The sequence below is a fragment of the Pagrus major genome, chromosome 15, assembly GCF_040436345.1.
Source record: "Pagrus major chromosome 15, Pma_NU_1.0".
Taxonomy (NCBI): domain Eukaryota; kingdom Metazoa; phylum Chordata; class Actinopteri; order Spariformes; family Sparidae; genus Pagrus; species Pagrus major.
This window is the reverse complement of record NC_133229.1, coordinates 21,568,670-21,587,689: the sequence shown is the minus strand read 5'-3', so window position 1 is coordinate 21,587,689 and position 19,020 is coordinate 21,568,670. Positions and strand designations below refer to the sequence as shown.

At 42.3% G+C, this 19,020-nt stretch overlaps 1 protein-coding gene across 4 annotated transcripts; it reads right to left on the bottom strand.

Moving 5' to 3' along the window:
- Positions 1–1,310: 1,310 nt before the first annotated feature.
- LOC141009272 (pleckstrin homology domain-containing family A member 1-like) lies at positions 1,311–18,561 on the bottom strand. Of its 4 annotated transcripts, none has more exons than XM_073481785.1 (13): positions 18,409–18,561; positions 14,011–14,229; positions 12,692–12,748; positions 12,455–12,500; positions 9,422–9,519; positions 8,807–8,938; positions 8,514–8,654; positions 7,597–7,665; positions 6,945–7,009; positions 6,749–6,812; positions 6,545–6,634; positions 5,243–5,316; positions 1,311–3,338 (listed from the first exon to the last, which is right to left on the bottom strand). In XM_073481785.1, the coding sequence occupies exons 2-13, from the start codon at positions 14,149–14,151 to the stop codon at positions 3,107–3,109; spliced, it is 1,209 nt and encodes a 402-aa protein (XP_073337886.1). In that variant the 5' UTR covers positions 14,152–14,229; positions 18,409–18,561; the 3' UTR covers positions 1,311–3,106. The 4 variants fall into 4 exon arrangements, with proteins under 4 accessions (XP_073337886.1, XP_073337885.1, XP_073337889.1 ...); XM_073481788.1 differs by lacking the exon at positions 18,409–18,561 and adding an exon at positions 4,407–4,481 and having other exon boundaries at positions 3,022–3,338; positions 14,011–14,224; XM_073481787.1 differs by lacking the exon at positions 1,311–3,338 and adding an exon at positions 3,671–3,731 and having other exon boundaries at positions 18,409–18,496.
- Positions 18,562–19,020: the final 459 nt, after the last annotated feature.

Below are 19,020 nucleotides of genomic sequence, written 5' to 3'. Positions count from 1 at the left end.
CTCCACCCGAGGCCAGTGAGCGTAACCGAGGATGGACGCCACTGAGGTCTGTGTGATCTCTCCGCTCCAGTCTGCAGGGGAGGCCCCTCACAGTCCAAACGGGGCCTCGCCTGAAGCCACACCAAAGTCTGGCATCCTCCAATGACGAGCTGAGATGGAGTATGTGAAGAAAGTGTGTATCATCAGCTGTACACGAGGAATCAGCAATATACATTCAAGAAGTGAAGGTCAGAACATTTAATAGCTTGAACTGATCAAAGTGACTTTACATATTCAGGTCTGCTCCATGACCTCACTCCTTAAGTCCACATACTGTATGAAGCCAGAGGCTACATGTGTAACAAGCACCTCAGTAAGAGCCGATGAGGGGATTACACATTAGAACAGGTGTTAGAGAGAAAACACAGACTGTATACGCAGTGGAGGAATCCAATTTTATGTAATGTGATGTTCAAGTACTGTAATTAAAACAAACTTCACCAATTTTACACATTTTCAGTGTGTTCACAGGTCTTGTGGTACGACTGCAGATGTGAAGCCTTCTGTGGCTCCAGAGGAAGCTGAATGCAATCTGATAAGTCGTCTCAAGTGATGTCACTCAGTAGCTCAGTTGCATTGTGGGTAACGTAGGCGCCAGGTTCTGCAGTCCACTGGTGTAGCATTACACTCCTATAACACTGTTGGACTCATTACACACTCTTCTTCCTTTTCAAAGCCTGGTGAGGATATGAGTGCAACCACCGAGTGTCATCGCAAGGGGGCAAGTTACATTTGAGGTACTTCACTACTTCACTTTATCTCCATTTTTAACGACTATATAAAACAGTTTATAGATTGTTTTGTTTGTTAACAGCTAAATAACTATTGATTATAGTTTAATTAGCTCTAAATGTACCATTTAATAATGATGGTTATTACTGACTGTTACCCTTTTACTTAAGTAAAGGATCTGAATACCGCTTCCATCACTGTGTACGTGCTGAGACAAACATTTTCCTCTTGATGGTGACACAGATTTTTTCTAGTATTGAACAATTTTTTAGCACAGAGGAGGGTGGGTTCTTACTCTGGGCTCAGCTCTGGTTCGACATGTCCATAGTCCACAGCAGGTTAGTGGAAGTGAACCAGAGTGCGGTTTCTTCTCCGACCACAAGAGGGCAGAAGGAGCCTTGATGAGTGACAAATACCAGCAACAGTGAATCTCTTTCCTTCCAGACTAAACTAAAGCTCTCACTTTACCCCTGCAGACTAACTGTGCTCTTTGGAGATAAATAAAGCACACTGACCAATGATACTCCAGGAAACCTGAACACATTTTCAGTGTTTATTTCTTTCAAGTCATCCACATAATAAATAGAGACAATTCAAACCAATTACACCAGACTGAAACAAGGTGAACTAGCTTGAACGCTGTTGGGCTGAAATGAAGCAGGCACTTTAAAAAAAAAAGATTAGTGTGTATTATTTAGCAGGACTACAGTGGGACGTTTATTTAAATAAAACCATGAGACAGCTGCCTCCTGCTGGGTTGGCAACACAGGTACAACAATCAGGAAAAAAAACATCTAAAAGCATATAAAAAATAAATCTGCTGCACACAACCAGCTCTATTCTGCAAACACACAACACACAGAGAGGCCTTCGATAAACAAACATTTTTAAAAAAAGAAAGACAATCTGAGGAATTATTAAAATGTTAACATGCAACGGAAGTGTCTGAGCTTCAATGTTTTTGTATACAAAATGTTCGCATGGTGTTCACACAGTAAAATCTTCAAACAAGAACTGCAGGTTTAGTTAACTCACGTGTCTGAAGCTGATCTATTAACGATCTAGCTCTAATGTTGAAGTTTTTATTACTATGAGTTATAAAATGTATACAAGCGTACTCTTAGTACTTCTTGTTCCTCTTCCACGTCGTCAAGTATCACAAACATGAAAAGTCTGGTTAATGTAGTTTGCAAAGAGGCTGATTCAGGTTTACAAGTGATGTATGTGCTGTGACAGCTTCCAAAAATGTTGTTTTTCTTTTGAGCCTCTGCACAGTCACCCTCACTTTACTGTAGATTTACATGTTAGCTAGTTCAGCTTGTGGTCAACATAAGTGATATTAAACATATTGAACGTATGATTGAACAACTTAACCCTCAGATATATCTGGAAAAATAAAGAGAGAAATTTAAGCCAACTGTGGCTGCCATACATATGGTCTTATTATTATTATTATTATACACACTGGTTCATACACAAATATTATCAACTGCATCTAACTCTAGACAAGTCCAGAATCTATGAGTTATTATTTGCACTGGAGTGAGGATTTGATCTCAGACTAGGCTCGACACGTACTCCTAACACTGGCCAACAATAGCAGACAAATCCAGGCTGACAATAGTGAGTGTATGAATGGACCACACAGTTTAAATTAGTGGATTAGAGAGGTGATGAAATAGTCAGTCCTCAGTTTGAAACACTCTTTTCAGACAAGAGGAAATAGCTTGCACTTGAAAGCTCCCTTATTTTCTTGGCACAAAGTGGTTTACAAACATCCTCCGCCCACGTAGGCCATCGAACACACCGTTGTGCCTGTACAGGTTAAAATAAAGCTCTCTCACTGAATTCTAATCGGCACAAGTAAAATAAAATGTGTGGTTTTGTTGACAACGTCAACTCTCAGTAAATAAATACAGGCTTGTAAATGAGACAGCAGGCAGGCAGAGGGGTGCGGGTGAAGACTGGGTCGTCTTTGGCACACGTGTGCAGTTCAGTGGTGACCCAACATGTCTCTGGCACACTGACGGCACTGACGGAGGCGCTCAACGTGAGTTTGTGATGTTGTCCACTGTCATCCGCCAACAGCTTTGGTTTAAAACCAACACCTGCCCATTTTTAAACACTCATCGTGCACCGTTTACTCCTCCTCTGTGGAGTCTCCATCCAGATTAACACGTTTTAACGTCCAGTTCGACGGCTCAGACCTGGCTCACCGGCAGGTCAGCGTCATCCAGGTCCAGGGGTGGTTCAGGCATGTGGGGCTCAAAGCTGCTCCGCCGTCGCCACGGTGACTCCTCCGGGTTATTGATGGTGGTCGCCGGCGGTTCGCAGGTCACTTTGCCAGGCGCGTCTCCTGCAGGGACAGGCGTGCTGGCGTGTGGCTGTGACTGGGCCGTGGCAGCAGGCTCATGAAGTGCTCGCTGTCCCACGCCAGGCTGCGGGCGTGTGCCGCACGTGACAGCAGTCCCCCACTCTGGGTAGCATGGTGGCATGGCAGATATGGGCGAGCGAGGGACGGGGGGACCCGCGGGGCTGCGGTAGAAAGTGGAGCGGCTGCCGTGTTCCTGCAGCAGAAAACAGCAGGAGGACACAGAGAGAGCAAGACGGGTGGTTGTTAGTTAGGAAAGTGAAAACCTCATATACGTGTTTATTTGAGAGGCGAGAAAGTGAGTTACAGACTTGGAATAAACACCAGCGTGTGTGGCCTGATGCAGCTTTAGCAGAGTGGGTATTGAAGGTTGTAGGTGCTGAAGAATGTAGCATTGCTAGAGAGTGTAGATGGTGGTAGTAGCAGGAGTAGTAGAAGTAGTAGTAGAGGTAGCGGGAGGAGTGGTAGTAGTGTCAGCAGGTTTTAGTTTTGGTCTCAACAGGTTGCAGTGGAGGAGCAGAGTGCCTTAGGAAGCAGTGGTTGATTGTTGCTCGTTATTTCACAGCTTGTCATTGTCAGATTTCAATCTCTGAAACACAAAACGGACGCATGGGAAGAAAGAAAAGAAACGGCAAAGAGTTTTGAAAGCAGAAAGTGGTAGCCACTGAGCAGCTGGTGAGATGTTGGTTAGAGAAACATCCCAGCATCAAAAGACTCAAAGACAAATATCTGTGTCGACTTTACGATCACATAGTTTCTCCCACACGAGTTTGCTTTGAAAACTTCCGTTCAGTAAATCCACTGAAGCATCACAATTTTTTTAATCGTCAGTTTTCTAGCACAAACATGTTTAAAAATCCAAGGGAGAGCCACACATGTATTAAAGATGTTATTATGCTGAATCAAAATGTCCAAAATCAAGATCATGGGGCAGTTGGGTCAGAAAATCTTCCACATAGAAGTGACTTGTGACTAGACTTGGAAAAGAGAATTGCCCTCAATCACCACCTGATTAATAGATATTCCCACATAACACAGACATGTCCCATTAGGCTCTTCAACACTGTAATCTCTCTTACAAACCGCATTTATAAATAATTAAGCAGTATATTTGTGAGTCTGGACATTTGGATTCAGCAGTGGTGAGTCCTTGTTTCTACAGCTGTTAAAATGTTCAACATTTAGCACAGATGTTTAGGAAGTCAACATGGAAAACAAGTATCTTATTATCGTGTGTATGAGAAAGAAAGAGAAAAAAACATACAGGCAGCGAACAGGAGGGAGGAGGAGAGACAAGCAGGATGTCACACATCTAAGACAGGTACACAGCTGCAGCAGACTGCAGAGATAACAGAGCATGAAGGGAAGAAAAACAGAAGGTGTGAAAGACACATGTACCCAGTAATAAAGACACCGATAGAAACAGGCTGAAGGTATTCATAGCAGAGCTGGTCGGGTAGGTCATGCAGTGAGTGTTTTTTGTGTACGGCTTGTAGATGAACTCATGTGTATCTTTATTTTTTTTTTACACAATAATGGTGAGGACAGGTGCAAGTGAAGCTAAAAGGGACGGAGGGAGGCAGTGACTGCAAGGTCTTTCCGATGGTTAAGAGATCCAGCTGTTTAGAGTCATTCTGTACCTGAGCAATATATGACTCGCAGTGTGCTTGATTTCAATTGCCATGCTCGTAGGCGACAGTCATCACATGCGAGAAGCTAAATCAAGCACACCTCGAGTCTTGAAATTCCTGAAACAAGTTTTTTAGACATCTTTTTACATGTTTAACTGGGGATAATCAGAGCACACTGAATGAAATGGGCTCAAACTTTGTGCTGAACTTGAAAAACAGAAAGCAGGAGAAGTGGATGAGAGAAGCAGCGAGGACGAGGGCGTGAAGGGAGGAGCGCTTGTTGGGTTATCACAGCCATACTTAGGATGTGGTTGGTTCTTTGAAAAAAAAGGAGCATCAGATGTGCCGTCAGATCTGATCTGCTCTCATCATGTCCACAACCACCAAGGGCCAGCCAGTGAGTGGAAAACAGTTATTAAAAAAGGTGAACTTATAGTTTAAAAGGGGGGATTTAGACGAGCTGACATACGTGCTGCTGCACTCCCCGATTCGGGACGTATACCTCTGTATACAGGGGTTCGACAGCCGTCTGGCCTGCCGCATCTGCAACAACACAGTGCAAAGCAGTATTAGAGCAGATGGGCTGTCTGCCCACAGGGAGAGGAGGAGGTGGAGAGAATGTGACAAAGAGAGAAAGAAAGGGGGAAAAGAGGATAGAGAGAAGAGGCACAGGAGAGGAAAAAGGAGGTGAGAGAAAAAAACAAGCATGAGAGAAAGAGAGACACAGGAGGCAAGAAGGAGGGAACTGTAGAGAGACAGACAGCGCAGAGGTGCTGAGAATGAATCCTTGCTAACCAGAAGGGACCAACTGCAGCAGAGGACACTGTCTCCTCTGCAGACTAGGGCTAAGGAGCTGCTTCACTTCTCTCTTCTCACCTGCAAAGTCTAGCTGCCTGTCTCTGTGCTCGCACAGATTTGGTGGTCTGGGAGCGTACACCTGTCTGTCATCACTAGTTGTTTCATGTACAGGTACTTTAGTTAAAAGTCAGTACTGACACGCCTGGTGGTTCAAACATTAACCACAACCCAGTTTGTGTCCCGTTGGGGACGTTTGTTTTTCATTTATCATCTCTCTCCCCTCATTTCCTGTCATCTAGCAACTGTCGATTGTCCGATTAAAGGCATTTCATGGCCAAAAATGTTCTTTAGAAGAACACCAAAGAATAGTATGATGGGTTGTGACAAGGACGGGTGAGGAAAATGCAGAATAAGCTCTGCAAAATTTACGGTAAATACTGTTTAATGTCCTATTAACATACATAATGATCTCCTTTTTTTGCCAAATCATATTTTTTCTTGTGGCCTGGTAGCAAATATACCAAAGCCCCGTTCTGGTCCACGGCTCAGAAGTTGGGAACTATTGGTGCAGAGCAGAATATAGCTTCATCTATTTGTTTCCGGACTCGTAATTACAACTACAACAGCTTAAGGTGGCCTTAGGGTAAACTCTTCTGAAACACACCGCCAAACTTCTGTTTCTGCTGCTCTGCAAAAAGGATTTCAAGAGCTCTTGTGAGAGCAAGAAACTGCAAGGAATGATCAGTAAATGACATGAGTAAAACAACACATAAACGTCTTGTAACTAATCTTGAATTGACTCGTCATACAACCAGTAAGTCTCAAGTTCTACACGTATAAGATTAAGTCAAGTCTGAAGTCATTTCCCTTTTCAACGGGTATGTTTGATGTCTTTAAATTCGTGATTTAAGACTACTTATAATGACTTTAATCCATACTATGTTAACGTTGTACTGTAGTGCAAGACACATACTGTGGCAGCGGACCTCCCAGGACCCCGCTGGGCCACAATGGCCCCTGAGACAGCCTTGATCCAGCTGTGCATCTCCTCTGGACTATCCGCCTGGTGGAGACAAAAGAAAAGACATTATAAGAACAATGAGTGTTTATGAAGACTGTAGAGTGGGAAGGTTTAAGCACATGTTTGAGAATCCTTAAACCTCAGAGATCATCCTACCTGTATGTAAAACGTCCTTGATGTGGTGACGACTTCAAACAGATTATCTCTCATCATGATGTCACTACAACAAAAGAGGAAAACAAGTCAGATCATATTTATCTCATCCATATCTTCATTAGAAAATGTAAACACCATCCTCCAGGACAAAGACATTTTTTTGTACAATGGGAAAATGCTGGGACATGTTAAATACCTCTGTTTGCACTCCTGGACTTTGTGAACTTCCTTCAGTGGGATCATTCTCAGAGGTTCCTTCTCCTAAAGGCAAGAAAATAAGGTTTTATAGCACTGAAAGAAGCAAAACTGAAATACACAGACTAAATATTATAATTTGCAAGAATATAACAAAGGTTTTTTTGCTAATAAGTTGGTTAAAAACAAGGCTGTCTTGCCAAATTTTTTCTGTTTTGTATCGACAGAGAATGAACTGATATTCCCTTGAAACAGCAGACTGCTAACTAAAAGCCCTGATGGTCTAACTTTCTTGACCCGGCCATTTGATACAGCAGACAGAGAGTCTGTGTCCTTGGGGCTGTTGATAGCCAAATAGACAGATAAAGCTGTCAAATAAGGGCAGACCCGGAGAAGGACGTATGAGACGTGCAGTATTATCATGAGGACAGTCTCTGTGTGTGTGTGTGTTTACTACAGACCAGGGGGAACAAGGCATGACAGGACATGTAAGGTGAAGGCATTGAATTCCACAGACTGCGGATAAAACATGTTAGAACTCGGGACTGTGTGTTTGCTGTTACTCTGTCCAATCCACATCCCTCAGCAATAAAAAAAATTTAAAAAAACATTCCTTAGAGGTGTCACATAACTTCCAAAACAAAGCCAATTACCAAATCTGATTTGAAGTAACTCATTGAGTTTTCTTCCAGGAGGAAATATCGTCGTTTCCAGTTCCTCATCTGGGGAAAAAAAAGGGGGAAAAGACGTTCAGGCATAAATCATCATTTATATTCTAGGTATAATCTAATCCCTACATATTTTCACAATGTCTCTATAGGGAGGGGGAAGTCCATTATCCTTGGGCATTTATAAAGTATAGAATAATAAAGCTGACAATTATAACAAGTCAAAAGATTTTACATGTTTTACTTTTGTAGACGTCACTTTTACCCCTTTTCCACCAACTTTGAAATGTTCAAAGCATTAAGACCAAATTAATTGGTTGTGTAAAAAAGTAGACTCCCAGCTGGAACCAAAGAATAACAGGTTTTTCTTGACCTGTAATGCGAACTGTGATGACATCAGCGGGCTTGTCATATTCTACAGGTTGGAAACAGTGGATGGAGAAGGCCATATGTCTTCTACATCTTCTAATCAATAATAGTTGATCCATGCTTGTTTTCAGGATAAAAACGAATATCTGTCATAGCAAAACACAAGTTTACGAGTAATCAATGCAATCTGCCATCCCGCTACTACTGTTTACTTCCATTGTGCATTTTGCAATGCCTTCCCTGGCTGGCGATCACAATCAATTTGCTCAAAACTGCTGGAAACATGGGTCGGTTCCCTAGATAGCACCAAGGTTACAACCAGAACCATCTCAAGAACCAATTCTCCTTTGGTGGAAAAGGGGTATCAAACTGTAACTGTCTTGGTAAATGCAATGGATTCAGAAAAGTGTGTTGTGGCTAAGAAAGATGTTGTAAAAGTCTGAATTGCTATTGTATTGAAGAACTCTGATACCAGAAGGCCAAGAGAAACCAACTCAACCCCACTCAGAACCAATAGAGCAGCAGATGCTCACCACAGCTCCCTGCTTGACGCAGTAGCCTGACTTGATGACCGTGTGCTCCTGAGTCGGCCTGCCCAGGAAGTACGGCAGCTGACTGTGGGAGCGATGCATGGCCTCACGCTCCGCTCTGTCTGCACCATCACAACCTTCATGCTGGAGGATGAAGGACACCAGAAATATTGTAATTCCTGCTAGTAAAGTAATAAATATAAGTGAGAATGTAGTTTTAAATATGTGACTGAAGAAACACCAGTGTGCTCATGTGTGTGCATGTAAACAGTGTGCTGCTGTACAGGTGTGTTCACCTGTGTCTGGGTGACGATGGGGACTCCTCCAATGATCTCTGTCTTATAGGAGACTTGTTTTTTGGGCCCTACAACATCTGGCAAAGCCTTCTGGTTCTCTGTATTCTGCTGTCCGTCAGACAACTTTGGCACCTTAACAGAGCACACACACACATCCAAATTGAGATGTTTGAGGACAGTTTTTAATTAAACACACTAATATTAAAGAGAAATATGTGTTCTGTGGAAATCAGCTTTAGGTTGTAAAATCTATATTTTCTCCATAGTTCAAATAGAGTATGTAAATTGTATGTATGTAAAAGTTCACAAGCCTTTAACATATTTAATACTCATTTCCTCTCTGGGTGGTTGAGAATTCATGGAAAACAATGGAAACAGTCCTTTATCCCAGCACTCAGTACAACAATACAGCATCCTGTTAGTCATGCTCTGACTCACTCCTATCTAGTTACTTGACAGTCCACTCATTTGTTTCCACAGTAGAGGAAGAAATAAAAGTTCCTCCAAGTGATAAAACACGAGCCAAAAAGAACAGATCAGTACAGTCGAATCAGGGACGGACTGGATGTCTTGTGTGTATTTGTGTGTATGTGTTTGTGTGTGTGTTTGTCTCACAGTGATCTTCGTGGCTTTGTTGAGAGCATTGACCCAGTCCACGAGATCCTGCTGGTCATTGGCCTGCAGGAAGAACTTCCTCATCCCAGCATTGATGACTAATAGATCATAAAAAAAAAGCAGTGGGAACAAAAGAGAGTAAAAGTTTAGTCAGATCTCTTTAGTTACAGTCAGATTATATTATCTACACTACATCCTCTGACTCATTCTGTGTACAATGTGAACAACATGGAAATAAGCCCTACAAGTACAAAGATGTACTACGCAGTGGGTGTTGGCTTTTGACCTTTCTTGTACATAAAATATGATGAAGTGTCAGGAGAACAGATCACTGCCACAGATTTCTTTGGAAGGGAATCACAACTGAGCCAAAGGACTCTCCCACGCACTACCAGCAGCACTCTCCCTCCATGTGGATGATGACCTAGCTAGATCCAGCTGCCTCAGTCTGCCACCACCTACCCACTTCTAACCATGACGGAGAAAAAAAAAGCCCCCGGCTACCAACCACCAAATATGCTTGCATATTTTCACACCCATGTGAACATGAGCAAACCCAGTTTTCAATCACAAAGAAATTTTTGGGTCAAATGCTGATTAGCTATGGATCAGGATTTAGGAGCTGAAAGAACTGAAGTGTCTCATTCTCTCTCTCTCTCTACTATAAATCCTTCAATTCTGCAGCTCAAACCGTCCTTGTGTCTCCTCTAGTTCCTTTCCACACCATGTGAATAAATTACATTAAAGCTGGACTGGTAAATCTGGCGGGGGCGAACTGTAGAAAGGCACTGAGAGCTCAAACTCTGTGGCACAATGACGATCATTCTTCCTTGTTCTGTGTCTGCCTGTTTGGTCCAGCTTTCAGACAGATGCAAGACCTTGCTCTCTCTCTTCTTTCCACTTTCCTGTAAATAAATCTGTCTGGCTGTTCTCTTTCGGATCACCACCATGAATTGACCCAACCTTCAATTGTGTCCACTGTGTGTTTAGGAGAGGTAAACTCCTCGGAAGTGGTGAAAGTGCTGTGGTCTCTTGGGCAACGGGAGGACAAATCTGGGAGGAAGGGTATCAGATCTGACTCATAGTTACATATTATAAAACCATGTGTCTGCCCCCTCAAACCAGAGTCTACTGCAGAAATCCAAGATCTGATTTCTCTGAATACTTCTAAACCCATTTGAAAGACCTTGAGACAGGATCGTTGGGGTGTCGGTGCTTAAACTGATATACTTGAATGCATGGCTTGTAGTAGCACTTTGTTCCTTTGGATGTTATATATTGTAATATTGTTTTAAATCTGTGTATAAACGCTTGTTTTATCTTGTGCTGCTGCCTGCCTGTGCCAGAACTGCCTTGAAAAAGAGATTTTTAATCTCATGGTTAAATGCAGCCAAGCACCAAATTGCACCAAAATGCAAGGAACAGACTCATACCCATCATCAGTCATGAGCTGCCATTAAAGCTCTTTTCTCTTTTCTTACTGTACAAGGATCTGTAAGTGTGACGGCAATTACCTAATTTTTCCAAATTCTTCTTCTATGTTTCTTGCTAGATGTAGGAAAGAAGGGGGGGGCGGCAGGATTCTTGGACATCAGCAGAACATGTGGCGCACAAACTGCAGTTTAAAAATAACATCATACATCTCCGAATCAGGTTCCGATTAGGATGCCGACATCCTGTTGAAACCTCAACAAGGCAACTGGTGCGCACACACAGCTAGATACACACAGGCCCAGGAGTCAAAAGCTAGTATTTCCTGCTATTGAAGCAGATATAGGAGGAGGAGAGGGGCTTGTAAACAGGGAATGGATGTTTTTATGACTAAATAATGTGATGATGGTTAATATTTATGCAACATTTGTCATTCCAGTCCTGACCAGATGAAGAACATGTATTTAGATATTCACTCGTAGTATCAGGGGGCATGGTTATAGAGAGTGACTTGCATTGAAGAAGATTGAAGCCGTCTGACGCTGGAATCGGGGGGGGACTGTGTTCAACCATTTTTGTAACTTTCTATAACTGAGATTTACACCCACTTCACACCGTGACAGACCAGCTGTGCAGAGGTGATAAAAGAGCCATGATTTGAGCTTTTTCTGCCACTTTTTATGGCAATAATTGAGTGCATGGACACTGATTAAATCTGACTGAGAAACTGAGGACACACTACAGTAGCGACATGTCAATCACAAGGTAGCCACGCCCAAGTGTGATAATTTTCTTTTAAATTTAAGGCACAGCACAGCGAAGACCATAAGCTGATGTGAACAATCAGGGTTTATAACATTTAAAAAAAGATTCTGCTAATATTTTGTGGGCGCATTCAACATGTTTAAAAGATCTTAAGGATGATACATTCAAAACTGAACAGACTCTAGAAGGTGCCTGTAATGTTTAGAATAATAGGAGAGACAGACGAGATGAAAACCACTGCTCCTCTGCAGTACATATCAAAGACAATTAAAAAAAAAAAAAGGTCTTTTGGGAGAAATGTCTCTGAATTTATTACATTTGAAAAGGAAAAACAATCCAGGAAAACTTATCAGGTGCCAACACAGCCATCTCACTGATTAAGGTTATGAAACCTGAAAGTCACTAACAATCCTAAAATAGTTCAAGTTGATCCACAGAAACTCAGATTGTCAGCCACTGTGGCCTCCTGCATCTTTGTGTGTTGGCAAAACAGACAATGTTGAACAAGGCTGCCTGGTCAATGGTGGAGAGAGTATGTGGAGAGCAGTGCTTGACCAAGTTTAGAGGGCAGAGAAGGTCAACAAACATTCCTCCCTGAGGTTATATTAGGTGTACTCAGCTTTGTCAACATGTGATGCTGATGTTTGCTGAGCAGGGATTTTTGTTTTTTTTAATTCAATACATTTACAAGATGTTTGTTTGAAGTTAGTGACTGTTTAATATGATAAATACCTTTTTTTTTCTAAATAGGTTTATATTTTTCCTCCAGTACACTATTTAATTGTAATTTTAATACCGAAATCAGCAACAAGGTCGGGATGATCTGTGCTTTCTTACCAAAGCAGAACTCTGCCTTCGGCCTCAGCTTTGTGGCATCGCTGACCTAAAAGAAGGACAAAGCTCACAATTGTTAGCTGCCCAGACACATTTCTCCTGAGGGAGACAATAAAGGCTAATCTAATCTCATTTTATCAGTTCAACCAAATACTGTAAATTAATTCTATTAATAGAAAACCATATCATATTTGTGTCAGATAAGCTTCAGTGGTAATATTAATATTATTATTTTTGTACCTTAGAGATGTAGGTGAGCTTGAGAGAGCCCACACAGTCTGCACCAACAGGCAGGTTCTGCAGGAGAATGGAAAAATAACAAGATAAGTAAAACGTGAAAGCTAAAACGGTAACTGTAGATTACTGACACACAATAATGAAGTGTGAGAGGGAAGTCAAGTTCAGCAAAGCAACTCAATATTAAGGAGTAGGTACAGTTAACTTTAAAGCTATATTTTATCGTGGTATGGCATGGAGTGTTGTCTTTGTCTGGTTTTAAAGTTTACAGTGAAGTAATCTAATTTTCTGAACTTACCAGACTGTTATATTGTTCAAATACTTGCCTTTACTGACTTACATCCTCATTACTGATGATTATTTACAAAAAAACCTCCAATAGTCATCTCTACAATATTGTCATCTATCGATATCGAGGTATTGATATCGATAGTGCTTTTGAGAAGTGTTTTTGAGAATATTTCAAAATAAAGAGATATATATTGTGTCTGACAGTAGCCTAAATATAGGACATATCGCCTAACCCTACTTTGGATGCACTCCATGAGAGTTAATTTCAGTTTCTTGCTGCGCTTCCGAAACTAGGGGATCCAGATTTAATGTCATTAAAATTTAAGCTTCTTCAATCTATAAAAAGAAAGGGACTTGCTGAATTATTCAAAATCTCTCCTGCACTACATGATTTATGAATACTTAATGTAACAGTGCACTTACAAATACAGCATCTCCAAACCAGCATGATGTACAAACCAAGAGGAGAGTTACACTGTAATAACTTTGACACCGAAGGTCATCGAGCAGAAAATGATGACCAACGCAAATATCAGCCAGTGCAAATATCATTGCTTTACACCCGACGAAAACAAGACAAAAAATCCCAGGTTTTGAGTTAGACTGTGAGTTACTCCTACTGTTATTCTGACTTGATTTACACACATGGTTACATGATAGCTAGCTAACAGCATTAGCCCTGACCTATTCCTGTGTCTGTAATATGCGCTTTCTAATTGCTGTCAACTGGAATTACATAATACAAGTTCTCCCATCCTTGCCGTCTGGCGATGGAAACATTTAGCCTGAACTAAGCTTTGTGTTCATAATGAATGAAGACAGTTTAGCTAGAAGTGGCCTGCAGTTAGCCAGCAGCTGCATGAGAGCTGATTATCCACACTGATAACTAATTAACAGTTAGGGGGTATGCACTTGTCTGAAAATTGTCCATCAACAATTTAAACATTAGCCTGTGCAGTTACCAGTTACCTGGAGGATTTCGTCCCCAAAATAAAGCTAAGAGCTAAGCTAGCACAGCCCTGTGTAATTACCTGCGGGTTGTCCATGAACCACACCAAGCTTCCCTGCTGCGTGTCCAGTATGAAGTACCGACGCAGGAACTTGCCACTGCTCTCGTTCTCCTCTATGTCCAGGAAGCCACAGATGCGGTTCTGTCGGTCCACGTAAGGCATTTCGCCACCGGGACATTCCCTGGCCTGCTGGGGCCGGGAGTCAAGAGGAGCGGGGGCAAGTGGGACCGGGAAAAATTCCTAAAGGACAGAAAGAAAAGAGTGGAAAGAGAGACGTGTGAGGAGGGAGGGATGAATGAGGAATTTCAGTTGTCTTTGTGGTGAGCCGTGCTAGCGTGTCCCGCTCTCTCTTTCTCTCTGTATCGACTGTATCTCTGGTCTCTCTGCCACCTGGAGCTCACTAGGCTACAGCCTGCCAGGGGGATCATGTGACACAAACCACAACCCCGCCTTTATCCTTTTATATCAGCCTCACCCACTCTCTCTCCCTCTTTTGCTCTCTCTGTTTTTTCTCCTGTAACACACTGTCACTCTCTCTTCTACCTCCTCCACCCACCCTGGCTCGCTCTCTTTCTTCCCTTCTCCCTCTTGCAGTCCTCTCCTCTCTCGCTGCCTGTGCTATCGCCTCCCAACCGTTCTCTCATCCGATTTGGCAAGCCTCCGGCCAGCCCCTTCTATCCCCTCCCTCCACAGCTGAGCACCCACTTGAGCACGGTCAAAAAATATATAAATAAATATATAAATAAATAAAAAAATACCACTGAGCTCAGCCATGTTCAACAAAAAGACACAACAGAAATGCCCTCAGGAGCGGCGCGGGAGAGAATGTGCAATATTTAACCTGCTGAGGTCTGACACATCCCTGAAACCTGCAGCTCACTGGACGTCAACAAAAAAGTAAATGATTACAGGACATCTGTTTAGTTCTACGAGTGTTGAATGCACGTATGTCGCACTTTCAAACCCTGTGTGGGTGGGCGCAGTATTACTGTAGGCATATTGTCGTATTAGCCTGTTTAAGCTGCTGTCGTTTTGCACTGAGCCTAAAATATGTGATTGAGATGAGTCTTTGGAAAGCAGAGATAAAGACGCTCTTTCTCCAGGACATTATGAGCACTGTGTGGGTGGATGGGGGCAAAGCAGGGACAAAAGGCCCGGTTGTTGTGCATGGACTCTGAGCTGAGAGCATCTCAGTTAGGCCCTGCGTCTACCAGAGTCATCCCATTTGACACACAGGCACGAGAAAAGGAGCAACGCTGTCAGAGGCGACTATCTCAACACTACACAAACAGCGATTGTCTTGTGAGAGTGAGAGGCTCTGTCAAGTTTAGTGATCATGTAAATTAGGTGCTGTGCACAAGTTCATCTGCGTGCATGCTCATGCATTTCAGTGAAGCAGAAATAGATGTTAGAGATAGTGCGAAACAAAACTCCAGCAAGTTGACGGCAACTTTGTGCACTACGTAAGCTTTTTATTCAAGGGCAGGGAAACTGGTGTGCTAGTTTCAAAGTTTGTCTGGAAAAATAGGTGTGTTAACTATAGCAAGATCTATACTGGATTTATAAGGTTACATTTAAGCGTTTTAATGATGTGATGGTAATATGTAGGCCGATATTCATTTTTTGACATGAACACGCAGCCTAAAGTTACACTTTCATGTGTCAATGTAAAATGTGTCGCTCACAGTGATCAACCTACGGGGAATCATCACTTGAATCTGGAGCTCCCCTCGGCTTAATAGATCCTTTTTTTTAGCGTATTGTTTCAACAGGTGGACAGAAAGGTGGATGCTGCACTCATGTCAGACGGTACATTTAAATACAAACCAGTATCCCAGTTTTTATCATATTCTGGATATGTTAATGCGGAGCTCGAGAAACCTGGTTATTAATTTGTCTCTGCATACATGATCACAATATTATGCAGCTTTTCTGATTGTGAGTCACTACAGTCTTTGAATGCTCCACATCATTAGTTACCTCAGCAGGTACAGACAGTTTTGGTTTTGGATTTTTTTGTTTTATCACCAGTAATTAAAGCAGAAATTCTCGTACAATTTCTCTTACAACCTTTAATGACAACATAATCTGCATAACCATGTGTCAGACTTTTACATTTATTTTAGTCTCACTGAATAATTTATCATGATAACTATTATTACATTTTTTTACAGATTAATTAAAAGCTAATCCATTCATTGTGATCAGAACAAACACTCGCCGTATCCCAGTTTCTATTTGATAAGCCCAGGTAGTATATTTGAGTTTCTGAAGCCAGGATATTATATGTACATGCTCAAACACATAACCAGGATACTTCAAAAACAGATCATTGCCAGGCTACTTGGGCCCACAAGTGGGAGGATACAGAGCAAGGCTTCCTGTGTAAGAAGTGGGTGACAGTGAACAGTAGAAAGTGAGAGTGATACACTGATAAAATAAATTAAATCTACAAAGTATGAACCAGAAGAAAGCACGCACATCTAAGTTTAACGGTCTAACTCTGAGGAAGACTGGATAAAGCTACGAGATGTTAGTTAACTTTCTGTTGCAGGTCAAACATTCCCCAGTAAAGTCACTCTTTACATTTGCAGGAAGGCTTTGTCTTCATCATATGGCAGCCAACTGGTCACACAGGACAGGCCATAAAACAACACTGAAGGCAAACTGGATCGACCAGGAAAGGGTCAACATTTTCCTTTCATGATCTGAGACCACTGCCACGATACTGGAAGTCGAGCAACAGCTGGAAGACACTTGTGTTGTTCACAAGTTCACCCAAAAGTGAAAACTTCCGTCATTATCTACTCACCCCATGCTCATTAGGAGTCGGGTGAAGTTTTGTGGTCTACAAAACATTTCTGGAGCTTCGCAGCAAAACAGCGTTGCAGCATGCTTCTAAACAACTGAAGTGGATGGGGACTTGTTTTAAAATGTAACAAAACAAACTAACAAAAACATTCAGACAGCTCATCCAACATTAGCCAAGTCTTCTGAAGCCCTGAGGTCCCGAATTCAATTGAAGAGACGTTATTTACTCCATTTTTGAAGCAGAAATCTTCACTGTAGCTGCTACGGCATGCGCCATGTCTGAGGCGGGTGCAAGAGCAAGTGAGGGTGTAAGTAATATCTCTGCTAATCATATTGGGATCTTTTGATTTCTGATAGGGGTAGACCGTGTTTTTTCTGTCAGATTGCCAATAAAATAAACTAATTTAAAAAATGTGCTACTTTGGCTCTGATGCAGCAACCTCTCACACATTTTTAGTGCAAATGAATATCAATTTTCAGCCTCCTTGATTACTAATAATCAGCATCAGCCCTGAAAAAGCCACATCGGTCGACTCCTAGTTTCTGGTGACTTGGATTACGCTGAATTGGAATAAAAATGGAGCCATTTCATGTTCATCTGGTTGTTTTGTCACATTTTTAAAACAAGTCCCCATCTACTGCATTTACTCAGGACAATCCCGCCACGCCGTTTCTGCTGTGAAGCTCCAGAAATGTTTCGTGGACTACGAAAAATTCACAACAGCACGGGTAGTGACTATGTAGTGACGAGATCTTCGTTTTTGGGTGAACTTTTCCTTTAATGCAGAACAATCATCATCCACTACAGCAGAAGTAAGTTGTGCATTTAGTTTCAGAAAGACCACAGAATGAAGTCCTTGAGGTATGAATGCTGGTGGACCAGAGGCTACGTGGGGAGAGGGCTGGGATGTACCCGGCTCTCTACAGGTCAAAGGTGGAGACAGGTCATTCCGGTTGAGCTGGAAAGAGTCACTTTCTGGTCAGTCTGGCTTTGAACGCAGCACACACGAACAGCAGGGTCCTGTTCACCACAGCAGCATGCTAGTGAGGGTTTGATGCTCACTAGTTACATTTAACTGTGACTTTAGTTACTGAAACACACGACTTAACACGCCAACGAGCCTCCGTGTTGCTGCCAGGATAACGTAAAAACATGCGCCGACGTTACAAAAGGGCTATAAAACACCAACGTGTTAGCTAACGTGAAGCTCGTCAGACTTTCCCCGAAAAAAAAAACAGTGTTAGCAGCATCAGCGGCTCCGGCTGGCCTGAAGTTAACCGGGGAGACGCGGCTCAGGTTAGCCTCCTGTTAGCAACCACTTCACGCCACACGTTCACTAATGTAAAAGACCGTCCGACGCGATATTAACACACCACGTAAAAACTGATATCCACGTGTGTTTTTGGACCCGCTGCAAACAAGGGAGCTTTACCGGTTCGCTAATTTTATCTGGCAGAAGAAGTTTCGACGTACACGGTAACCTCACCTAGCTAACACTCGGTTCACACGGCCTCCTGGAGACACAGCTGGCAACTTTAGCACTGCGGAACAACACAGCCGGGTTTATCCGTTTTCAGCTGATTATTCAACGTCCCGGGTGAACTTACCCGAGTCTTCCCTTCTGTTCGCTGCTGGTGTCGGTGTTGTCGGTCGCTCTCTGCCTCAGCCCATCACCACTGATCCAGGACGGGCTCCAACACTGCTGCTGCTGCTGGGGAGAGTGCAGCAGAGATCGTCTACAATGAAGATGATCACTCTGTGGTTTAAAAAAAAAACGGTCACAGAAACTCCTCACCACACTCTTGCAGCGAGCTCCACCTCTGCATTGTTTAACCCCACATGCTCCAAAATGTTTGCACTAACACTTTATATTAACCATCCTTAATATATGGTTAATTTATATATGTTTTTAAAATGTTAGTTCATGTCAAACAATGATTTGTAAAGCATTTATTCAGCAAAAGCTGCAACCGATGTTTAAATATAGGGTCTTAAAGCGGCACTATCAAGATTCGGAGAAGAAATTCAAACTCAGAATTTTAATGTTTACAATATTAATGAGGTAATAATACAAAAGCAGAAATATTTTTGTTTCTATAACTGAATAAACAAGCTGTTCTCAGAGGAAAACAAGGTCCCCAGAACACTGTTAGAAAGGTGGCAGGGTCCGCCAGAAATAAACAAAGCAAAACAGTATGAAATTGTGTTGTCCTTTAAGG